Source organism: Netta rufina (genome assembly GCF_964035555.1).
Source record: "Netta rufina genome assembly, chromosome: 2".
Classification (NCBI taxonomy): domain Eukaryota; kingdom Metazoa; phylum Chordata; class Aves; order Anseriformes; family Anatidae; genus Netta; species Netta rufina.
This window is the reverse complement of record NC_140124.1, coordinates 79338708-79363835: the sequence shown is the minus strand read 5'-3', so window position 1 is coordinate 79363835 and position 25128 is coordinate 79338708. Positions and strand designations below refer to the sequence as shown.

Sequence of the window (25128 nt, the reverse complement as noted above, 5' to 3'; positions counted from 1 at the left end):
AAACTGATACATACTCCACGATGGCTCGACCACAGGTAACTGTGAAAGTTAAATATGTTTTAAAAGGACTTAGTTCTGAAATCGACTGTAATTTCATTGCAGTCTTTTTTGTTACTTAGGCAGTATGCTGGGAATTAACTGCTGAATCGTTACAAGGAACAGTCGTATGAACAAATACAGTTATTCTCATCGGCACGGATAAAGTCTTTACCCTTCTCATTGCTCAGTACTGCTCTGTAACAAATTCCTAGAGAACAGAGGAAAGAGATGAAAAACAAAGAAGAGCGGCAAAGAAAAACAATAAAGGGATATTTCAATCTTGCTTTTCAACCGACTTAAATGCAGCCTGTGCACGCATTTGCTATCGTTTACTAAGAGCACATGTGTTTGTTTGCTATTGTTTATTGCAAAGCATTCTCCTAAAACATAGTAGAGTGTATAATAAAGTGCTGGGTTTCTTCGGCTCACTGTGGGGAATCACTGCAGAGAAACGCTGATAATAGGTAAGAAATCTGGCTAGAATACCCCTCGCAGTCAAAGAATAAAGAGCATCCTCAGGAAGGGACACTATCTGCAGCACGTAGGCTTTCTACTAGAAGAAAGAAAAACGAGACATTCCACTGTAAATAAATAAAACAATTCAAATATTGGGCTGAGTTTAACAGGCCTGTGCTCTAACAAAAATACTGGAGTCGGTGTGGTAGCAAGATGTGAGAGAAGTGCTTTCTGGATAGATGTGGAGCAAACGCCAAGCTCTCATTATGGCATGTTAGGTGTTTTCTTTGGGGAAAATTTAAGAATAAAGGTGTAACTGCTTTATACACTTGATGTGTGTGTACACATACAGGCACAAAAATAAATAACACCACCACAAGAAGCACAGTTCATGGCTCCCCCAAGCAGGGTGAAGCCACTGTCCAGACCAATCCCTCTGGAATGTCTTCTAAACACATCCAAACCTGAATACATCCTTGACAGAAGCAAATGTGGCTCTTCTCCGTTTCCTGAATCTGATTTTTAACCACTCTACAGTCAATCATTTCACTGAGAGTTCTCCCATTTTAATACTAGAGTAGCAGTAACGTGGTATAGCCAAGTGCAACCTCAGTTGTGCAGCCCTGGCCTACAGTCTTTGAAGTCCTTTTTTGGGTCTCCACGTGAGTCCAGCACACTGAAATAGTTTCAAATAAGTGGTATAAACCTATAGTACCTGTATGACAAGTATCTACACACTGCAGCTATCACAAAAATCTCTTGTCACGATTGTACGTGTTCTCCAGCAGCGCTGAGGTGCAGCTTTATTCTGCAAACACCACTGCAAGCAATGCTGCTGGAGAACTCTGCCCCCTGCACGTGTCCTGCTGCTGCCCATCTGAGGTCTGCACAAGTGGATAAGAACTGGGAGCCTCCCAGGTACAAAACCTAATTTTTAACCACCTTATTTGTGTCACAATGGTGCTTCCAAGTACGAACAACAATTCATGCATGCCAACAGTATCTTAAAGGAAAAAGGTTTCATCAAGGTATTTATTTTTAAAAATGTGAGCTATTTTAGAATTGATGAAAATGTAGCATAGGTTTGCTGTGACTCTTTAGCAGCTGGCAATAAAAACACAGAAAAATATTTGTATTAACCAATTTTCTCATTTCTTCTGGCTACACAGGGCTAAAAAACTGCTTTGCTTTGTTCAACAGAACAATACTACCTCTGTCACTGAGCTACGCAACACGTCTTATTACAGCCTTTGTTCTAAAGCCTTGGCTTTATTACAAAAATGATCTGTCGCTGACAATGGATGTCAGCAATGGCTGCAGCTGAACCCAGCTGTATGGACAAACACAAGCCTTGTTTACACAAGCCCATCTTTCTGGTGTGACCTGTGGTGCGAATTTAAACCGATGTAATTATGTCTTTTTCCTGTTTACCCTCAGCCCATTCCCTACAGCTCTATTCAGATAAGAAATTACTATTTAGGACTTCAGCAGAAGACAATTAAAATAACTAAACAGCCCACACTGTAAAGGCAGCCAAATTCTCAGTCTGTTTGAACTGAGCTGATGATGTTAAATTACACCTGCTATAGACATGCTAATACAGAAGCAGTATAATTCTTCTCCTCCAGGATTTGTTTTTAAACAGCTTGATAAGTGTCACATCCCACCAACACATGCACAAGGCTTAACTAAACAGTGGTACGTGCACTTGAAATGTCTAAACTAGCCACTTAGAGCACACAAGTTCTCCTCAAAACCGACCTTGCTTCCAATCTTAATCCTACTCCCTGCTCAAGTGCCACAGCCCCACGGGTCCGACTGCACAGCGAGGGAACAGATCCGTGCCCTGCTGCACCCTCAAGAGCCAAGGGAGCACGCAGACTGGTGAACAAACTAATGCCAAAAACCTTAACAAGGAAGGGGGGGAGAATAAAAAGGTTTCCTGTTGCTTCCAGGCCTTATACTTCCATTTTTAAAAGACTACTTTGAAAATCGAGGCAGTCCAAAGGGTGAGAAGATCACAGCTTCTCTTGCCCTCTCCTTTCTGTTTTCTTTCAGACATCAAACTAGATGCGTATCGACTCAAGCTAAGGGACTTGGAAAGAGAAAACGGAGCTCAGCAGAAGCCTGAGAACCCCTCAGTCATTCACAGGGCCAACAGGCGATGGCATGGCTAAGAGCAGTAGCTGCTTCCCGAGATCTACAGCCCGAAATCTCTGAACTCCTCATGCTGATCAGACTCGGGGACACAAACGTTGCTCTGCTCATCCCTGCTCTCCTCTCCCTACCTCTAAATAAAGATGCAGGCAGCATGCAGAAACAGCTTGCTTTGATTTTGGATGTTACACACAGCCGCAGGAACTCAAATGAAGGCAGTAGTAACAAGCCTGAGTGTGTGTGGAAGCAGAAGCTGCATTCCTTTATCCTGCAGGATACAGGCCCAGAAAAAAAATAAAAATCTTAGATGTGGAAGTCAATGACCCTGGTTAAGTATCAAAATCTTAAAGTGAGAATTTGTTAGAAAGATGGCATTAGCCACCTGTCGTTTCAGTATGTTTGGAAGCGTCTGAAGTCATTTATTCCAGAGCAGGAGTAGTTTTTTGCTCCCTCACGAGGAAAACTGCTCTTCTTCGAGAGACCCTAATGCTGCACAGGCAGCAATATCGACACCGCTGCCTTGGTGGTAAGTCACCCCAAGATGTTCACGCCAATAAGACCCCTGCAAGGACAAGGCTTAAGATGCAACTTGCAGTTAAGGGACAGTAATTAGCTGTAGCATTAAGCTTCTTATAATTCAGGCATGTGAATCTCCATTTGGTGGAGCATGGAGCAAGGACTATTAACGTCCTTAAAACAGCTTGTCTCAAAGCAATCTGTTACTCATCAGAAATGTTGAAAAAAACAACAAACAGGTCATTCTCTCAAAAACTGAGAAATACCTCCTTTTCTCCACATAACTTGTGCTAGATTAAAGTTTTAGCTGTACAAACAGCTGTACAGACAGTAAGCAGGCTTTGCAACGAGCAGCTCTCCAGCAAAGGTTTTCTTCCACTGTTTGCTTCAGATTTTAGACTTGCCAGTGGGACCGTCAGCACTTACCACAGATCTTCACTTGCCTGCATCTCCCCTGTCCCACAAGGACAGGGCTTTTTTGTTTGCCTTTGGTGGTTTGCTGTTGGGTTTTGTTTAAGCGTGCCATTATGCTAGGCCGCCATTTTCTGACGTAGGTTCTCCTACATAGCTGCAAACGCTATCATATGGATTAATTCCACAATAAGATAAACTGTTCTCGTGCCATTGTTTCATGGCAATTTTTCAAGGCCTTCTGACCCTAGTATTTTGTAATACAAACAAAGAATATAGCTCTATCTGGCCCGGGGCCTAAAACTCGTCTGCAGCACTCATTCCCTCTTCTCTGCGGAGACCTTCCTCCTTCTCTCCAAGCTACATAAGCCACCCAAAGAGACCAAACATCCTCAAAATTAGTTTTTGCTGGTAATGCCTCTCCTTTCTTCCCCCTCCCTGCTAGACTTTGGTTGGAAAGGCTCTCAGTGCTCATTCAATTTCAAGACCAACTGAGTTATCACCTGGTATGTAAGGAAGCATTGTGCAGGATGCCAGTCCCTGCAGCCTCCCCCAGCCTCATGGGATCGGCTCAGCACAGACATTTTGCTCTTAATGAAGCTCCAGGGAACTAAGTTACATTCCCCTGCTCACTCCCACCTCCTACCACAAGAGGCTACTGAAAATAATTTGGGATCATCCTGAAATGAACATACCTTAAACGGTAGCAATTGCAACACCTGGTGGAGCTGCTAGCAGCTGTAAGCCATGGTTAAACTGCCCTGCATTTATGCAGGAACTGCACAAATTCAGCTTCAATTCTTCTGATTTAGAGGCTTCAAATGACATTACTTGAATGATATTTCCATATGTGTGGGCGAAACCTAGTTTTCCATTCTCACTCGTGGCTGCAAAACTTCAATAGCTACCCTTAACGGCAGGCAACAAGTCCAAAACAAGGACCACAGACTCTGAATTTCAGCACGAAAAAGTGAAGCTGCAGCTTGACTAGAACTGAAATTAAGAGAAAACCTTGGTCACTAGTTACACTGCTTTGGAGTCATCTGCTTTCAGGCTTGAGTTGACCAGAAGCCACCTAGAGCAAGAACACCCAGAATATCACTGCAGAGAAAAGGTCACAAATATTGAAGATTTCACACGTACACAGAAAAAAGGAAGTCAAATTCCACACAGAAACCAGAGGTTTGTTTATGATAGAGTAGCTGTAATCACTGCTAAAAGGAAGCTGTGGTTTTATTTTTAGGGATCTATTTTTAGAGAAGGCATTATCTCAATATTGTCATTTTATGGTATTACAGGGGAAAAAATGGTTTCCTTCTTGCAAACAGAGTCATTACATTTCCTACAAGTAGGGAACAACAAAATGAAACAACAAAACCCACTACCCACAGCAAAAAAATGAGAAAAAACTCTCAAAGTGAATAAAAATCCCTAAATTGAATGAACAGTTACAAACATGTTACTAATGCTACTTAGACAGTTGTTCTTAAAACAAGCCTTCTGCAGAGCCTTGGATTTTGATGAAAGGCTATTTCCAGCCTGGGTCACTGATGTGGGCATTATGCTATGCTCACTCTTAGGTCACAGGGGTAGAAAGACCCGTTTTCAAGCCTCCAAGCACTTCTAGCATCAGAAGCCAGCTACAGCAGCCACCCTTTCAGTGACTAGCCCATCCCTCAGCTCCAACCCATCCCCAGCATGCACGTGAACATAGTAACCCCAGATCATGATGGTATACTCACACACATGGAGCAAGAGAAAGTTATTAAAAAAAAAAAAAGTCAGAAAGGAGTAACAAAAATAGTGTTTGTTGCATACAACAGTTCTCTGTAGAGTTTCCCATATATATACACACATCTATATTTAGACGCGTATATTCAGAGCTGTTTCTGAACAGCGTTAGAAATGCCTGTCCTTAATACCTCCAGAGAAAATTGAGGTTTGGTAATAAAAATCCCTCCAATGATGGATTCTGTAAGGATGGTACAGCTCATTAGAGTATCCAGGAACATATGGAACAGGTCATTCAGAGTGGGCAAGCCAGAGAAGGTACAACTTCGGGCTAATTTAAACATGAGACTACTGGCTTCAAGTCTGTATGGGCTGAAGGCCATATGTTGTATTAAAAAGCTCTGCAAAGTATGTTTTCCACTCTAAAGTTGGAATCCACACTTCAGTCTTTCTGCTGGTTGACCACACCTTTACGAACAAATCATCTGTTAGTATCTGGCAGTATCTGAAATAAAGATGGAGATATGTGCACAAGCCAATGTTGCTTATTACACATCACTAATTAACGAGCAGAATCCCCTGCACTGGAGGAAAAAACAGTCCCACAACTGACTACCTTCCACTACCCCAAAGGTGGATGAAGGTACATCTCTCAGTAGCACTCAATTGCTGCTCACTGTATTTCCTCAGCACCAATCCCGTAAAACACTCTCACAAGCCAATCATTTTGATCTCCTATTTTGGAAATACATTTGCAGAATTGCAGCCAGGCTCAGAGTTATTCTTTATGGTCTATAGAATTTCTCGTTTATGTAATATTGTCTACAGCACCAAGATTGTATGTAGTCAGAACTCAAACCATTTTTCCTCAGCGGAAATAAAATCATATTACTGGAGTAATAGATCAGTTTTGCCTTCTTCGCATAGCTCAGACTTGCACTGAAGAATGTACTCTCCTATCATGAAGCTGTTGCACTGAAAAAATACCTAGAATAATGAGCAAGGCAGCTGGTCAGAGCAGGACAACTTTAGAGATAAAAATGATAAAAGTTCATTCTGTACTACTATTCCAGATAAGTTCCAGCAACAAGTTCAAGAAAGATGGATACAACTGCTACAGGGGCTCCTTCACTACTTATTTGTATAGGATAAATTGTAATTTGTTTGCTTTCTGCCCGTTTCACAGCACAAATGAATTTATGAACACCGTGTTCTGCACTGACATGAAAAAAGAGAGACCAATATGGCAGCGTGCCCTTCTCCCTTGAATTTGCTATTCTTAGAACTTTTTAAACATCGCGTACACTGACATCATCATTTACTCTATCCTTTTTAACAGCAGGCTTTGATCATCTGGGACAGCACAGACATTTCCACTGCAGACTCGAAGACAAAGGTGACTGAAACAGAGAAGGGAAAATACAAAGGCACAGAGGAGAAAACTCATAAATTTGAATCTTTATTAATCAAGGATCGCTTTGGGCATTCATAATTTTTTTAACAGCCTCTGTGTGTGTGTGTGTAGGTACAAATCTGCCCTGGCATCTAAGCCACACACAGCAGCTTATTCTCCACTAAATACGCAGTCACTACAGCAGCTGTTTTACAATTCAGCCTGAGAAGAGCTCAGTAAAGGACCAGTAAAGTGGCGTGTGCCTGTACATCTTGATCTACCTGTATTTCATCTGGCCTTACATAGGCAGCTTACGTGAAGCAGTCGTGCATTATTTAGTCCTCGTCTCTCATCATCTCTCCTCCTTTACTTGCCCCACCGAGCAGAGCACTACAGCAGGAAATAATTGTTGCAAGAAGCTGTCAACACGCTTCCTGGTCTCCCAGAGCTGAGGTGGGGTTAGTTCTGCACGGTCAGCTAACCCATCTCGATGTGCACAGTGGTGCTCACTGTTTCCAAGAAAAGAAAATCCTGTACTATGTCTCCACTTAAGCTATGCAATACCATATTTCTGAGACAGATGTTGATGTCCCCTTTTAATTGTATGCCTTGAAACGTGGAGGACTGATAATCCTTTTTCCACTAGCTATACAACCCATGTCATTAGTCATGTAGTAGTCAACTCTTACACAGCAATTTCACATATTGAAAAACTTTAAACTTCGTGTCCAACAGCAGGAGCATGTCACCACACCACAAATACAAGCCTTGTGACAGCAAGTTCCACCACTCAATTACACTTCACCCAGGAAAAAGCTTTCTTCTACTACAATAAGGGTGTAGATTCTTTCTTTTGTTCCATCACCCACCTTCAACAATTTTGGAAGTAGCAAATGAGGAAAGCCCTCATCATGTATTCTTCACTGTTAATGCACATTCTTCTTTTGTCCTTCTGCAGTTTACATTCAAGTAGTAAACAGTGGCAGATCAGAATCACTCTGCAAGTAATTGTGCGAGTTCCAGCACCATCGTGCCAACTTTATGCAGAAAAAGAAGTTCTTTAAAGCCATGAAGACGTCCCTTTCTTCCCCTCCACTCCCCCCTGCGGTTGCATAAGCTCATTTTTCAATATTTGGCAACAGAATGAACATATTAGATCACAAAGGACCAAATTTGTTGCTGTTGTTTTCCTTTTGAGCTTCCTTAATTAGCACTCCAGTATTTGGAAATTAAAAGGAAAGAAAATGCACTGTGGTACAGAAAACTATCAATATTAACGAACAAGCCACATCTCCAGCTTTTAAAAATATTCCGTTTGAGGATAAATCAGCATATCTAAAAGTGACCTATTTGGAGTAAGTATGCCACCAAGTTCGATATTTAGGTCATTATTTGTGCAATAGTTTTAGTCAGTCCTGAAAACAAGAGTTCTGTTCACCTCAAGACAAGTACTCATATAAGAACCTAGCAAAAAACCTATTCATAAGCCCCATCCAAAAATCTACTGGGGCAATCCATCAGATATATCTTTGCTAAGATTTATTTGACTGTTAGAATGAATCAGACTATACACGAGTGATGCTCATTTCTAATTAAACTAAGCCCAAGTCTCTGCAAACACAAATTCAGATCTTTTCTAGCATACATTTATTTATTGTAGAAGTGACGTGTTAAGAATTGTCTCATTCTGGAACACTCCTAAAAAATCAACACTGCCAATATTCTGTGGGGAGAAAGACTGCAGAGCAAGCATTCTTTGCAAAATCTCCTTTTAAGATTAAGCTTGTTATTTAAAAGTCGAAATAACATCATCTGACTCTTTTGAGGTATATAAAATACACTTTTTTTCATAGTTAAAAATTGAATCGAGAAGTTTTAATGAAACATTTTACCCATTATTGCCTTCTGTATTAAAATTCATATCAAAGCTTTAATTACACTTGTATCAGAAACCTCAGCTTTCAGCAGCATGTGTCAATCAGGAGCATGAAAGACTGCAGAAAAAGCTATCAATGAGCGTAACTAAGTTAACATCAGTGCCAGTTTCAAGACAAATGCCACTAAATATCAACTATGTTTAAAATATGCTCGTAGATATGATTCATAGAAGTGCAAGCGTTGCATACAGAACCACAACTAACCAAGAACCCATATCATGTAACCCAGCCCATAGCAAGCAACTAGAAACTGGAAGTTGGGGAAGCACCCATTTCCATTCCCAAGTTTACTGCCCTTTAGACGTACAACACTTTACACAGTGTTTTCTTGCTTAGAAAGAACATTTCAATTTCGCTGAACTCCAGTAGCTTCCCATTCACCACACTCAAAGCAGACTAGCTTATATAAATGTCTTCCCCCCCGCATGAGAACTCTAGCTTGCCTCAATTACAGAACTGAAAACGAGCCTTCCTCATTTGTACATGAAAATCAGGAATGATTTACCTTAAAACCAAAAATTCAGACGTGGACAGATAGCATCAGCTGCAAGAAGTGTGAGTTACTTTGCAGCATTAGTAGTTTCTCTGTTTCTATTCTTTAGAAACTGTTACAGCACAGTGCTTCCCACACAACTGCCTTGCATACAATCATGCTCATGTCTGTCTTTCAGTCTAAGGATAGAAAACCCAAACATTTAAAAAAGCAACTTGAAGTGGCAACATACAGTCTCAAAATCCACCAATCTCACTTTTTGGGGTTGGAGGAGGGGTGAGCTGGGGACAATTAAGCCTCATTTTTTCCTTGCAGCATGTCTTACCAACAAATAGTGCAAGTTTCCTCAGTTCTGGGGGTCTAAAAAGACACTTTAAACTATGTATTTCCTTTCTACTCTTACATAAGAAAAACAGGAGGATCTCATGAGTGCATGGGGATATGTTCTCATGCTGGCTACCTTCCCAATGCTGTTAGTCATTTGGGTGAACCAGAGAGAAAGAGAGAAGCACAGCATGGCACAGAATAAGCTTATGCTGCCAGTAATTCAGAGGGACTTTCTGGCCATTTATCTCTACTTCTGAAGTTCATTGTTTTACACTGTTTTTCTCACTCATTAGATTTGCCTTTCATTTATCTAATGTCAAAGCCTCTGGAGATGAAAGGACACTACTCTCCCAGGCAGAGCCACAAAGCTGCAAGAACTCAAGAATCTGGCAGACCATACCTCAGTGGCTCATAAAACACACACTGGGGATTTTTACCTTGAGCCTTAACAGACCCGAGTAGGGATGCCAAAACTGAGTCTTTAAGAAGAATTTAAAACTTAGTAGAGAAAACACAAAGGACATTTTAAATGATGCATGTGTTGGGAGGTGCAGTAGTTATCGCTCAAAGGAAGTCTGACATAATAACCAAACCTCTTAAAAAATAAAATAAAAAACATGCAACCCAGCTGTACCGGTGGCAGTAGGCTGGATAATGCATTATTGCGATCTAAAAGAGACAGAACAGCTCTAGTGTGCCATAAATATCTTTGAGTAGTACTATATAAAAACAAGTCGCTTTAACGTAGCAAAGAACATGAACAGCCCTGTCAAGTAGAAACTAATGGACAGTTTAGGCACCAGAGTGCTGACAACACAACAGAAGAACTTGTGTGGTAAAAATCAAAAATCAGTGGGTCAAGATACACGAATTACTTAAGGGAGGATTTATCCAGAAGTGGCAGGGATTAAGAGATAAACCAGGTAACTGCAAAAACAGCCTTTCAACAACATATAGGAGAACTGAAAAGTCAAATGAAATAATGCAGGACCTAAATTCCAGTAAAAAGGTGCTCAAAACATGGTATGAAGTTTACTAATTAATCCCTTCCTAAACTGAAATTTATAATAGCTGACATGCTTGCTTATAAAAACAAATAATTATACAACTAAAGAGTGATTCAGCAACATTTACCAAGTAAGGAAACAACCCCTTAATTCTAGCAACATAGGCTTTGGGTTCTGTGTAGGGAGCTAATTAAAAAAGATCTGACACGATTTTAGGTTTTAACAACACAGCCTTTTAAATTCTAATTTTGACAGTTGTATTTGTCACCAGTTCTGTTCTAATGATCTCACTCCATCCATCCAGCTGGATTAAGATGACAAAAGGGAGAAAGTTTTACACAGAACTTTGCTTACACAACCTCAGTACACAGAAGCTTCAGTATAAATGAAAAAAAATCACCTCGCTATGGTCTGTTATCAAGAACTCCCAAATTGAGCCTCTTTGTGCACTACTAACAGCAGCAGCAGTAGTTCCTAATAATGTGAACCCGGAAGAGGGACTATGTTGTGGCAAAGAGAACAGAACTGGGAGTAACACTGTCAACATCCCATTCAGGAATGAATATTCTTATATTCTTCTTACCTTTGATGCTTGTCGAAGCCATCGCAAATATTCAGTGAAGTTATCAAAACAAATGTAGTAGGTCTGGCTTTGAGGTCCAGAGGAGCTAAATGCTAAACAGTGCTGGTGCTTTTTCACTTCTTCCACCTACAATAAAGGCATAAAAACTGTTAGCAAAAAAAAGAATCTAGAACCTCTCTACAGATGTCCTCAGGGAAAAGATAAAATGTGTCTAAGAGGAGCTCTTCAAGTAGAATTGTACTAACTCCCTCTAGTACTCAGCTAGGTCTTGACTGCCAGACATCCATGAAATCTACACAAGCAAGATGTAAGAACAACAAGAACCCTTAAAAGCTTGCTCATCTCCATTTTCCAGAATAAACTTCTAAAGATAAGAACACGTCTGACAAAAGTTCCTAGCCACATGACTTAATCTCATGTCATACAAACAAAAGGTATGCAAAAACTGGAGGTGCTGCAGTCAGATAAATCTGGCAACAATTCAAGTTTGAACGGAAGGTTGATGGTGATATTGAAATAAAGTAAGTTGCTGCTATTTTCAGTATTTAAGGTTTCTCTGGGGGTTGTTTCCTTGTAACTTCATTTTTTTTCCCCAGGTATTTACAACCTTCTTCTTCTGGGTAGCTATCTTCAGCATGCACGATATAAAGAATCCATCAAAGGAAAACACCAGGAACAACTACATTTTAAGAGACTGAGCACCATAAAAGGTTTCCTAGGGAAACACATCTCGGGCTGTCTTTAATACAACCTAAAGGAGCACAATTTATACTCGTTATTAAAAACAGGTTTAACAAAATGCTTCTCTTACACCCCAATTAATTCTTTGGCATTTCTCAACTTGCTAAAAACACCCCAGAATACATCATTCTGATACCATACACGCGCAGTCCCACACAACTTATGGTCTCAGCGTCTCAGCACTGCATTCTGGAAAGCCTTTCAAACCAGGAAGTGCAGTGTATTTATGGGGTTGAGGAAGAATATTTTTTGAGTGATGATTTAAAAAAACACTTAATTCTGTGCCAAGCATCCTCCACCCAAGCTTTGTCAGCAGAAGCCCTCAGTACATTTTTTTCTCAGCTTGGTTCTCCTTTTCTTTTAAAATTTGCTGTCAAATTTCAGCTTAACGGTCTTCATGTCAATGTGAGGCGCTTCTATGAAAAATAACTTATAAATTCTAAGTAAAGCAATTAAAAAAAAATAGTTTTTTTTTTTTTTAATTTAATAAAATCTTGTTCCTCTTAAGGAGAAAGTTAACAGGGACCCTCTCAAGTGTGCTGCATCAGGAATACAATTCACCGTCAGAGTTCTCACACTACTACTAAAAGAGAGAAAAGTGTCTATCCTGGACGTGCTAAAGTAGAGAGTCAAAGAATCATTAAAGCATATAGGAAAAAACTCCTAGAAATTACTACTTTCCACATTACTAGTACAGAATATTAATGCATCAACTCCAGTCTGCATATATTACCAAGCTTTTTCCTCTCCTAATAATTCTTAAGAATCAAACTTATCAGCATGCAGAGTAAAACAGCAGTATTTCAGGTGCAAATTCATCCCCAGACTAATGGTTCACTTCCCATTACCTTGGCTAATCAAGCCAGTAATAGTGTTCTGAAACACTATTTAGGCTGAAATAGTAATGGTGTAAATCTTACTGTCTTATTAAAGTTCCACAGACCAATGAGCAGTTGAGGATGGAAGGGACCGCTGGAGGCCATTTGGTCCAAAACCCCTGCATAAGCAAGGCCACCTAGAGCCAGTTGCCCAGGACCATGTCCACATGGTTTTTGAAGTGAAAATTTCACCGAGTGGAAAAAAAAAAGTTGCCTTATATTCTGACACAATCTCTTCTGTTTCAGAATTTGTCAGGAAAAAAAATATCTAGTTTCAGCTTTTTGCAATTAGAAATGTTTCTTGCTGTTAGCTTACATTAGACCACTACTACTCTTACAATCCCCTTCCCCCCAAAACAAGAACACACCACAAACAAGAACAATCCACCGAACAAATAAAATATCAAACCAAGCTGATATTCAAAGTAAGACCATCCCCTTACTGTTTACTTTTGAGAACAGAGTAACAAAGCATGGATAAAAACTGGATAAAGAGGCATGGTACATTTCATACACAATACAGATGTGTGTATCCTTTGATTGTGTGCCATTATGCATATAAAATGCTAATTATGAATATAAAACACTGAACACAAAAGGAAACTGAATGTGTTTCCCCTCACTTTTCCTTAGTATTTCAATCCAAACATTGTAAATCATTAAGTATGAATCTGACTGCAATCAAAAGTCATTTATATACTCTGATTATCTCTTTAACAGAAACAAGATTTGGGAAGGTTAGAAATCATCATAATTAAATGTGATCTTCCCCATGTAAACAGGCAGGGATTAAGTATGCAAATATATAAAATAAAAGTAAAAATCAAATCTTACTTTTCCACCAATTAAAGGGAGGACATGCATCTTCCCAGTCTGGCTTTCTTTTACTGATGAGACAATTAGGCATGTTCCACAAAGGATAGCTTGACGTCTTGTCCATCTGTTGACTGGCAAATGTATTTTCCCTTTTCGAACATTGTACATTCCTGAGAGCTGAATCCGTTCGGAGCTGCCAGTGCTGTGGGGCTTTCCTGAAATGGAAACAAAAGCATCCACTTAATCACAGAAAACCGTTGCCTCTCTCACTCAAGCCATCCCAAGACTTTATCAACAAATTCTTAAGGCATGGGTCACACTGAGACAAATGAAACACAGGTTCAGAACCGTGCAAGCAGGTAATGGAGTATCAGCTTTAGTACGGGTATCTTTCACGGGTAGAAGTATATGAGCAGTTGCTACCACAGAGCAGATGACTGCCTTGCAGTACGTGAAATAATCCACAATAGTCACAGAAGTACCCATCAGTGGTACCAGCCTTCTGTCCCGGACCTGGAATCATTCACCCTCAAGAGTAAGAAACCATGGTTACTGCCGAGTTCAAAGCTCAAAATCGCAAAAGGAGGAAGCACTGCGTGCTCACTCACACCTCTGCACTTCCATTTCTCTTCCTGCCATCCTTAAGGTCGCGATTTGAATAGCTTCAGTAGCTGCCCAAAGAATACAGTTCCTGCTCCCTTTCCAACCCACCCTGTTCGGTCCAAACCCCAGAGCAGAGGCAGTACCCAATGTAAGCCACAACGTGAACAGATGAAATCTCTCAAAGACCCTGCTTCAGACTGAGTAGAGCTTGAGAAACAGCGAAGTACTTCTGCCCGTATTACAATGAATTCACTATAACTCCGATTATTAGCGAGACTAACAATTACACCAAATTTGTTAAACGATTGTTCATCTCTAAGTGGCTCAGATTCTACTAATCTATTAATAATATTCTGCTCTACAGAAACCGTCATTAACGAGGGCAACACAAAGACAAGCACCTCTCTCGTCTTCCTTCTGACAGGAACGAGCCCTGAACAACCCAGCCCAGAACCAATTCATCCAAATATATTAACAGAGACAAAAAGTAATCATGCTCAAGTTAAACCAGTCGAGATTTCTGCATGAACACCAGTGCTAGGGAAACTTTGGAAGGGAGTTCCCCTGGATGAAGGAGCAAAGGCTACGATAGCTTCAGGTAGCTTCCTCATGACGAGGCAAGATAAATCATTCATTTTCCTACACTAATATTTAAACAAATTTCTTCAGCAGTCAATGAACTAGTAACTGGTTGGGTCCCCAGAAAAGCAGGGAGCTGATCCCGTTTTCTAACCCCAGTATTTCACAACAATTTGTCTCAATCCTTCAAGTGCAGATGGACGACACCTACCATGCGGCCTGCCCACCATAGTTCTCTCGCCCTCGTGTACCCCGCGCCAACTCTTGCCCTTATCTTTAAAAGCAGCCTTCCTGAATCTTCCTGCCAGTTTAACGAGCCAAGACTTGGCATAGTTAGCCTCAAGCCTTGCTCTGCTCTAATAAACACTAGCACTGAGGCTACCAATGCCTGCCAGTTTGGATCTGCAGGAACGTTACTGCTGCTTGAGGCTAAGAGACAAACTTCAGCGCTCACAGGGTATTGGCAAAAATAGGTGCCCCAAGAAAGCAGGAATTTCACTGCCAAACAAATTCATATCCAACAACAGAAGCTGCAGATAAACACTCCTCTCATGCCCAGCAGAACAGAAGGAATAGAGAATACCCATTCCTTACACAGCCACAGGACTGATAGGGAACACGAGTGAGTGGAATAGAGCAGCTCAGCCTTAATGAAACACAGAAGCCCTATCAAACTCTGTATGTGGAATAGGAAAAGTGTGGTTGCTGAAGTAGCTGATTATTTATCTAGTCTGTGCAGAACAATGGACTTCATACCACAAAGCATTGATTAAACAATCAGACAAAAACCCACACAATCGAATCTCTGTAATGGAGTAAAATGTGCCTGGTATGTATAAAAACTATGGTTGTATATTAAACAGCTATCTCCCAGGTTATCTCCCAGGGCCTGTTTCTGGCTACCTGCTTCCTAACTTCCTTGGAAAAGCACAACCCGTTGCTGACGAAACTCTTTAGGATGGCGAAGCACAATTCTCCCTCATAAATTTAGCTAAACTAGTTCATTTAGCAATGTGTATTTTATTACAGCCAAACGCAACCTCACCCACCTAGGGAGAAACAGTAATTCACACTTAATAGGGGCAGACCTAGGTCCTGGAAAATACCAACCCTCAGAAGTTCTTTGGGATTATGGTGGATAACAAAGAGCGTGAGATCCCACTGCAGCGCTGCAGCCAAGAGTCTTGGCATGAAACGTGAAAACATTCAGAAGCAATAGAGAATTAATGTTACCCTGCATGATGTACTGGCAGAATGACTGCTGCAATACCATACCAGGCACCCGCACTTCACAGCGAGTGCAGAAAAATGAGCAAATCTTCACAAAAGCTAGAGGAAAGTAGTCAGGAACCTAAAAGACCTGCTTCCTCGGACCAGACTAAACAATTCACTTTCCTGGACTAGCTCCATGAAGTTAGGTACAGCTGGACCTGTAAAACTACCCAGTAATCTCTAAATGGCAGTTCTTCAAACTTCAGGTAAATTCACAGAGGTCATAAATTGCAAGTCACAGTAAGAATTAGCATCATTAGTAAATGTGTACTAGAAAAACAAGAACAGAGCTGTCACTTTAAATCTTCATGCTAGGTATGAACTGTACTTTCTCTCAAGCCTCAGATTTGATGGAAAAATTACCAGGGTAAAATTCTTCAGCTATTCCTGCAGATTTTTTTTTATTATTATTTAAAAACAAAACAAACAAAAAAAAACTTCAAATTGCAAGGATTTAAGGCACTTTTTCCAAGCAAGTACTGCCCCTTGCTACATGAAAGCTAAAAGATTCCCGATGAGAACATACAAAACTAAAATATTGAGCTTACTTTATAAAAGCAAAAGGTTTCTCTTCCTATTCTTCTCTATACCACTACAAAACTTGCTAAGTCTACATTTAACATTGGATCACATTGTTGCCTAACACACAACCTGCTCACATATCAGTTTTCTTCCTATTAAAGGGTTGTAATTGAGATTTTATAGTATCAAAATATTTTATCATGGAAAAAAAAAAAAGCCTACAAAAACTGACAACTTATTTCAATTGTAATTAAAGGTCCCTAAACCCACTAAAGCATTGCATATTATTCAGAGCAAAGGCTGTTTGACAAGAAGCAACCTTGTCTACCGAAAGCTTCCCTAAACAGAATGCAGTGTTAAAGAGCTCAGAAATTTGGTGACAGAAAACCATAAAGGCAAGCAAAGCTGAAACGACACTAAGTTAGGAAGCTACTGCCACAACAGGAGAGAGATGTGACTTGAGAAGTATGCAGAGTGATCCTAATACTCACTGCTCCTCACTTCACTAAGGAGAGCAACCAGTGGCAGTCTCATGCTGCCCCACAGCACAGCTCCCGCATGAGAGTGCATCACTGACACTGAGGGAGCAGGAAGAAAAAGAAGAGTAAACATTCCCTACATATTTTACAACCCAGAAAATAATCAAAGGAAAAGGCATCAGCAATTGGTACAAATGACCTTTTCCTTGAACATTTACAAGGGATGGGACCATCAGAATTTCATCTGAATGCCTTCAGGCAAAGGACTGAAGAGCACAAATTATGCCATAACTGGAGTGCCACCGCCAAAAATCAATTACTGAAGTAACCTACCAGTGCTGATGAAAATACTGTTTTCAGTAAAAGGATCAGCAGTTCTGAAATTACCTTCCTCAATCTGTCTCGCAGACCTCCCACTTGAGATTCAGAAGATAGTGAGGTTCATATTCAGATTTTTCTTCAGTTTTAACTATACCCAGAGGGAGCAGATAAGTTTTCAGTGCGGCCTGTGATATTGCATTGGAGCTGACAGTTGTGCAGATAAAAAAGGTAACGATGATCCTTTGTGACTTGAAACACAAATTCAAACCCTGCCAAAAACTTGAAGATAATTATTCTTGCCTCGATCAGAGTGGAGGCAAATATGCCAGAACATCTAGAAGACTTGCATACCAGAAAATGTTTTTCAAATGCTAAGCTCAACCAGAACAGTTCAAGTGTTTTAGCAAGAAACCATAAAAAGATTATTTTTCATTCTTGTCAGGACTCCAAGACTACAGCAACTCCTAAGCACACCCACAACAGGACTTTTGTTCTGCACAAGGCATTAGAGGAGATGCCTCAAGGAATTATGAACAGACCACTCATTTGGCTATCTTGACATTCATGGTTGAATTCCTCTCGGTTTTAGTTTGTCCAAAGTCCTGGAGGGAAGCTAGTGGTATTTAGAACAAGGACAGAAAATAGCAAGGAGTTTGACTGAAACGGCAGGACTGCTGTCTAGAACCACGAGTCATTCACAGGAAGCACGTATGGGACACCAGCCGCCCTCCCGTGATCTTACAACACCAAGTCCTTGCCACGAGCAGCGTGAGGAAGCTACGGGTGCGTAACGTACTGGACGCCTGCCTAGTGCAAAGCCTTCAAACCCTACTAAATGCCCACACCCACTTGCTTTGGATGCTGGAGTAAAGCTCTTCATCCTAGCAATGGAAGGCATATGGAATACATTACCATCAGAAGTTATAAAATACCAGCTCATTATGGGACATAAGTATCTGGAAGAGAAAGCTCTCTTGAAGCTATACGGCTGATTAAGTTGCAAGTACTTATTATTCCACCCTGTTTGAAAAGTATAGCCAATAAAGTCTGCCTCTAAAGAACTATTTAAGACATTACCAAAATAAGAGCGGGGAGAAGTGTTGACATAAGGAACGCGTTCACTTCTGTGCAGCGGGTTTTATTTTAATTGCTAATACTGGCCTGACAGAACGACAGCTAACAGCACCGGGGCCGTGACTGGAGGGACCGCCCTCAGGCATGAACAGCAGCACCTCTGGTTGTTCAACAGGAACCATGTCCGAGCCCAAGGCATTTCACGAGTGACCCAAGGACTTGGTCTGAGCACCTAATCTGGGGATGTCCTTTTTCAGCTACAGATGGGCCAGCGACAGAGGTCGTCGCTCTCATCTGGACACTGCCGGGCCCTTGGCCCGAGGCCAGCGTTGTATCAACCCTACCGCATCAGCTGCTCGCCATAAGCTGCCCCTAAGCCCTTCTCAAGCAAACCTGGGTGCTTTCATTTCTTGTTTCCCTCTGACCAAGAGGCCGCAGGGACAGCTCAGGGCGAGCAGCTCAGCGCGTAGAGGAGAGGAACAGCATGCGGGGGCCAGGCCCGCAACATGGCCGCTGCTGCCAGAGAGGAGATCTAATTAAGCCCACCTACGGCTTTCACCAAGCGGTTTCAGAAATAAGATAACTTCCCACACTGACGCTTTATGAACATCAGGACTCGTGCACGCTGGAGATGAGGAAAAAGCTGAAGACCAGCAGTCAGACTGAAGAGAAAAGCTGGCTTGTTTCCTGGCCAAGCTGTCAAAAATCATCAGAGCAGGCGGGTGCCTTGGTCCCTAGCGGCAGCAGCACCTCAGGCGTGCCTCTGATGGGAAATGGGGGAGACACAACATCATGGTCAGGTAGCCAATGCACTCATCCTGATGAGCTATAAGCACAAATTGGCCCCCATTAACACACTGAAAAACCTCAGGTGTCTTCATCCACCTTCGGGAGACCCGAACAGGAAGAGCTCGTGCCGAGCCCTTACTACCAGATCCTGATGCACAGTTCTGCTTTTGCCCAAAACCTTTCACTGAGCACAGAGAACGCTATAGCTTGCAGTGGTTTTGAAGCTTTTCAGTCATTTAAGGCTCCTTCCCCCTGCTCTGAAGTCAAAATAAGCACAGCACAGATGACTTCAGGCAAGGCCCCAACGCAACGAGATGTGTAAAAATAAAGCAGCGAGTTGGACTGAAAAAGGGAGGAGAGCAAAGGAAGCACAAAAACATGAGTAAAAAAAAATCCCGAAACTACTGCACTGCTGTCATTTTCATTTCAACCTTATGAAGAAAGCCTACTTACAGTTGTATGTGCTTATTAGAAGTGTTTTTCCTTGCTGAAGGTACCACACACAATTTAAGAACAAAGGTACAAAATTAGCAAGTTTTACATCTAACTAAGACCAAGGATTCATCTAGTAGTCTCTACCAGCAATCAACAGAGGATGTTTTTGAAAAGATAACAGACCAAGAATATATAAAGAAAAATTTTACATAACAAACCATTCCGAAAAGGTGGACTTCCATTTTTGCACTCCAATCTGCTTAGACTCTTATGAATTCCTACAAGAGTTAACACGCAGCTGTTGACTCATTCTGTATTGCTCCTTGGAACAGAGACTCGGACACCATCGTGTTGTTTTTATGGGCACGTAACTATTGCCATAGATGCCGTTCATTATACTCATTTTACTGCTCTTTGTATTAGTAGGGAGCTGGAGGAAGCTCCGAAGTGGTTGTGTTTCTTTTAGAAATTAGCAGTTCAAGTTGTCACACCTGAAGACACAGCAGTTGAATTTTATTGAACTGCCTTAACTCAGCTTTTTCTTCAAAGAAACATTCGCTATGAGACAAAACAGAGTAGAAGACAGACAAGCCTCCAGTTTTTGTGAAGCATATTCCCACTTTCCAGGAAAATCATCCTTAAGGAGAGGCATCATCTCTATGACATGAGGCAATAAAACAGTTACTAGTTTTATAGCAATAATCTTGCCTTCCATTTAAATTAAACACTCTCTGGAGGAAAGGTTTGTATGAATTTCATAATGCAGAAAATATCCCTCTTCTTTCCCCACCGAGAGTTCAATTTTTGTTCATTCGATCATTCCCTGCATCTTGTTCTTACAAGACTCACCACCTCCACACAAGGGGCCTGAAAACACGGCATCAACACTTGAAAAGATACTGCAGGCAAAATTTAACAGCATTTCTATCAGGTGTTGCATATTTATCAGTGGAAAATGGTTGCACTAGTGTCAAAAGCTAAACATCAAATTGCATAAGCCAAACTCTTTGGAAGAAAAAACAAAAGAGAACAGTGAATCAGCAGAACTCACTTAAGATTCATGGTTAAACTTGCACAGTTTCTGTGCTGGGACAACTTAATAAAGGCAACAGGCTATAAAGTAGGAGGTGCAATAGTGAATAGGATGCTGCTTGCAATTCAAAGCAAGCAATCATGGTGGAAGTTCATCTGGATTACTGCTTAGAGGCAGCAGGCCCCAAATATTGGGCTCCAACTGTTAGTTATCGTAACAAGTGAACTGCAGATCTAGCTGCTCCAATGTATTTTGAGAACTCAGATCAGCTAAGGATAGCATGTGTAAGCAAAACCCAAAAAACACACCCCAAAAACATATTTGAAACTCACACGTCCTTTATCTCTTCCTCCCATTTTTTCCTACAGAGCACTCCTCTGGTTGAAAAATGGGTCCTTCACATTCAAACTCGCAGCCCAAAGCACTTGCAACTCCTCACTTAGAAATTTAAGCAAGTTACACGAAGACAGGCCAGTTCTGCCTGTTTGAGAAAAATAAGTGTTCTTGATATCCTCACTTTCACCTGCATCAGAAACACAGCGGTGTGCAAGTTGAATTCTACTGTTATGCCCAAATATTTGTTTGAAGAAAGCTCCTAAAGGAGAGGAGAGGCTCCTAACCTTCAGCAGTAAAACTCAGTATCAACTCCTTTCGGAAACAACCACCTCTGCGGAAAAAATAATTGCAGTATCACGAGGAAAAGGAATCATCAAGAGAAAAAATAAGTCATCTTCTTTCTCTTGTACTTTAACAGGATTATAAGAAGTTACAGTATTAGTCTTGAAGCTTCCTGTACCATCTAAAACAACTTTCTCACCTTGAGCTTCAGATTCACTTAAGGAAGATGCTGAAGAAGTTCCTTACTGAGATCTACCAAATTTCCTTGCTTAAAAGTAAATTTTAAACAGAGTAAGTCTAACATTGAGAAGACATATGCCATTATCTGATCACATCTCAAATATATTTCGTAAGAATATTTTAGTGGCATTTCACACTCTCCCTTACTAAGATGGAAATCCAACTTTGAACCATTTTACCATTATATGCACTAAAATTAACGAAGTGAAAATTGAAGAGATAGGGTGAGAAAGTTATGCTTTACAAATATGCCAGTCGTGCTACAACTTGCAAAAGAGCACATACACCTTCAGCAGGATAGGACCCAATGATCGCTCAACTGATCTTTCTTTCCCCTTTCTCCCCCAGCTCAGTCACCACAAAGCACAGCTGAACAGAAAGCTGGAAATGCACATTTATTTTTGTGAAGTCATGCAAAATTGACTTCTACTTATCACACTCCCAACACACAATAAAGCCACAAGCACAGTAAAATCCCTGGCATCCCAAAGGATATTTATCCCATCTAATGCAATTGCTGTACTGGCAAAAGCTCTGAGCTAACCAACTGTTTTAGGCAAAGCTGGAGTCTTGGTGGAATTCAAGAACAAAATTGCTCGGATGACTCCACTGAAGTTAACAGCAGCTTTCAGGTTTTATCAGCGTTAGATGCTCAACATGAAGTGCACCAATGTAAGCTCAAAATAACTACTTGAACACACACTCCTCTGAGAAGGAACAATGACAGCCCCTGGCAGAAGTTCATCTGTATGCCTTAATACTATGACAGAAAGAAAGAAATCTGTGCTCTTTACCAGCAAAACTCCCCATGATCCTGTACCTACCTGCCTCGTCCTGAGGCTGGAAGGCATCAATAGTTAAATGTTTAAAAAACAAAACAAATTCGGAGGAACAAACGCTTTGTGCACACTAGATCAAGAAATGTTTCATATGAACTTCACGTATAACACAAATGCTTTCTGCCAACGTATTGTAGACTAAAAATGTCATCCACCTCAAAATCATTAAACCATTTTTGTGCATTAAATGTATTCAGGTTGTAAGTACAGTGATTTTTCTCTTTGCTTTTTCATCAGAAGGAACCAAATCTGGTATTCTACAACGTATCTAAAAGCATATGGTAATCTACATTCCCATACAGGTAAAACATTTTAAGTATGACGTTTCCTACAATAGACTACTGTACTAGCGTTATTGTGTAGATCAAAATCTAAATGTAAGTTTTATTACAGGACCCAGCTGATAAGCAGCTCATGTCAAAACAATTCTGCACAGTGTTACAAAGCTATTACTCGCATGGCTCAATTAGGTCTAGCACAAAAATCACAATTTTGACATGCAACAAGACTTAAAGATGTTACACGCTGCCTGGTAAAGCCCCTTCAAAATTTAGGGCTGCAAAGAGAAGGTCAGAAGACTGGATTTAAAGTTGTTAACATCTACAAGCATTACCTAATAAATCAAAAAAAATGAAACAAGTAGATTAAAAGAGTGACTACTTCAAGTTACAGAAAGAAAAAAAAACCACACAAAACCCAGTAAAAACAGCATAAGTACATTCATCAGAGAGAGTATCTGTCAGTGTTAAAAACTAAACATTTCAAATTCAGCCTCACTAACACAGGATTCCCATGCTATGACCAGGAGGAATTCTGGCTGGGCAATGACCCTATCGACCGATCTTGTTCTAACCTATATTGTTTTATCCTATAAACCAGTCTGCTCAACTTGCTGTGTAAACTTAGTTGGCACACTTTGTATCTACACCTTGGCATCTCCCCATATAACAGTAGCCAATATTTGTGCGTGCATGCACACATTTTTTTTGTAATATGTTTTTACAAACTTTTTTTTTAATATAGCACATTTAAGAGCCTTTTCGGTTGGCAGCTTTAATTTCAGTAAATGGGATGGAGCACACCTTCAGCCAAAAGCAGGACCTGCAGCAAGGCAGGACTCTAGCTGGCCGCATATTTCCCCCTTCCCTCCTACAAATCCACAGCTAGAGATGGCTCCTACTAGGGGCTGTACCAGCCCCTCATTTCCACTTAACCACAAGAGCAGCTTCAAAGAATCGTGCAAGAAGTCTAGATGATGGAAATGCTGAGACAGGATCAACAGATACCCTCAGAAAGCTTCACAACCTTGATTTCTGCCTGCTCAGAGCTGAAAAGGTGTTTTTCTTGATGAAGAACCTGTCCCTGTTGATTCTCTCCCAATCAATTTGTCAATTCAAGTGTTTGTTTTTAATTTACACAAAAAAAAAAGATTGGATTATGTCAACATACATTAAATTTCTATGTAAATGTATGAAAATATGGACCAATAAAAGGCACCTTAAATAAAAGCCCTGCACTTCAGTGCACATTTCTGAGGAAAGGAAAAAAAAAAAAAAAGAAAGGAGAGCTGATTTTCTAAAGCACTAAAACAAGGAAACAGTGGGGAGTGGAAGAAACATGAAAGGGAACATTTTTCTCAATGCCTTTCTACCCTTGGAAACAGAGGCAGAAAGATTTATCACATGCCCACAGATATCAGGTTTGACACTTTCTTCTCTTTTCTTCCACAGAGACTAGAAGTAACTGGATAGCATATGGGAATTGTCTAGGAGTGCACGTCATACGTTTTTATTACAAAAGGCAGGAAAAAAAAACAGAAGAGATTAGCTTTTTCCATTCCTTCTTGAAATTAAAATCAACTATCACACATCTGAGTCATCCCAAACCCATCACTTTTCTGTCCACAGCACTCCAAGGGTCTGTGAAAGGACAATCACAAGTGCTACCTAATAAGGCTGACTACACAGGGATTCTTGTTTCATGTTACACCCCTCTGTTAAAAAAAAAGAAAAAAAAAAAAGTTGAAAATTTCCACACTCACAGCAAGAGAAGAAAAAGCCTGTGCCTGGGTCTAGTTTTACAATTCTGATTTAGAGCTCCTGAAGCCACTTTTAAGTCAGGAAGTTACCTAAGATAAATCACAGCAAGTTCAAAATACAGCTTTGACAGGAAAGTGAGTGTGCTAAAAACAACCCCAGGAACTTAAGAAGTCAGAGCATGACTTTAACTCTGGCTCATGGTAATTTTAGGCAGCAATCCCGAAGTGCTTCCCACAAGTACTCTGCACAACACTTGCAGGATCAATTTGAAGCTGGGGCCACTTGTCTAAGCTTCCTCCTCTCGGTGAAAACGCCATCACCCACGAGTATGAAGTGTCCATTGACATACCTGAGAAACCCATTCTGCATGTTGAGCACCTTCTTCACTGGCATTTGAATCCGAGACTTTTCAACACCAAGAGAGAAGAGCAGACCAGCTGGACAACGTTCAGCATGATACAGAGCACAAGTCAGGCTGTTTGTGCATATTGATTGCGGGCAGACCGTAATATTTCATTTTTCTGTCTCAGAAATGAATGCTTTCTGTACCAGTGGAAAAAATATTGTGGCTGAAAAGACACTATACTTAAATTGTTTACCCAAAAAGCAGAGCAACTTGAACTCTTCCAACCCCCATCCATGCCTAATATTGGCATCTAACCACCACCCACTCCTCGCTTCCCAAAAAATTCCCCCCCCAAAAAAGTACAGCATTTTAAGTTCAACATATTTTAATCTTATTAAATCTGTATTGAAGCCTCCACCCTGTAATCAAGGAAAAAAAAAAACTAAAATATGCA

At 40.7% G+C, this 25128-nt stretch overlaps 1 protein-coding gene across 1 annotated transcript in view; it reads right to left on the bottom strand.

The window, feature by feature from the left end:
* The window catches only part of PHLPP1 (PH domain and leucine rich repeat protein phosphatase 1), a gene marked incomplete at its 5' end in the record, with an annotated part of 129628 nt that overhangs the window by 45608 nt on the left and 58892 nt on the right, over positions 1–25128 (bottom strand). The window contains 2 exons of the mRNA XM_084281637.1: positions 11051–11176; positions 13504–13700. Of these exons, the coding sequence (XP_084137763.1) occupies positions 11051–11176; positions 13504–13700 (323 nt within the window). The remainder of the gene's footprint in view (positions 1–11050; positions 11177–13503; positions 13701–25128) is intronic.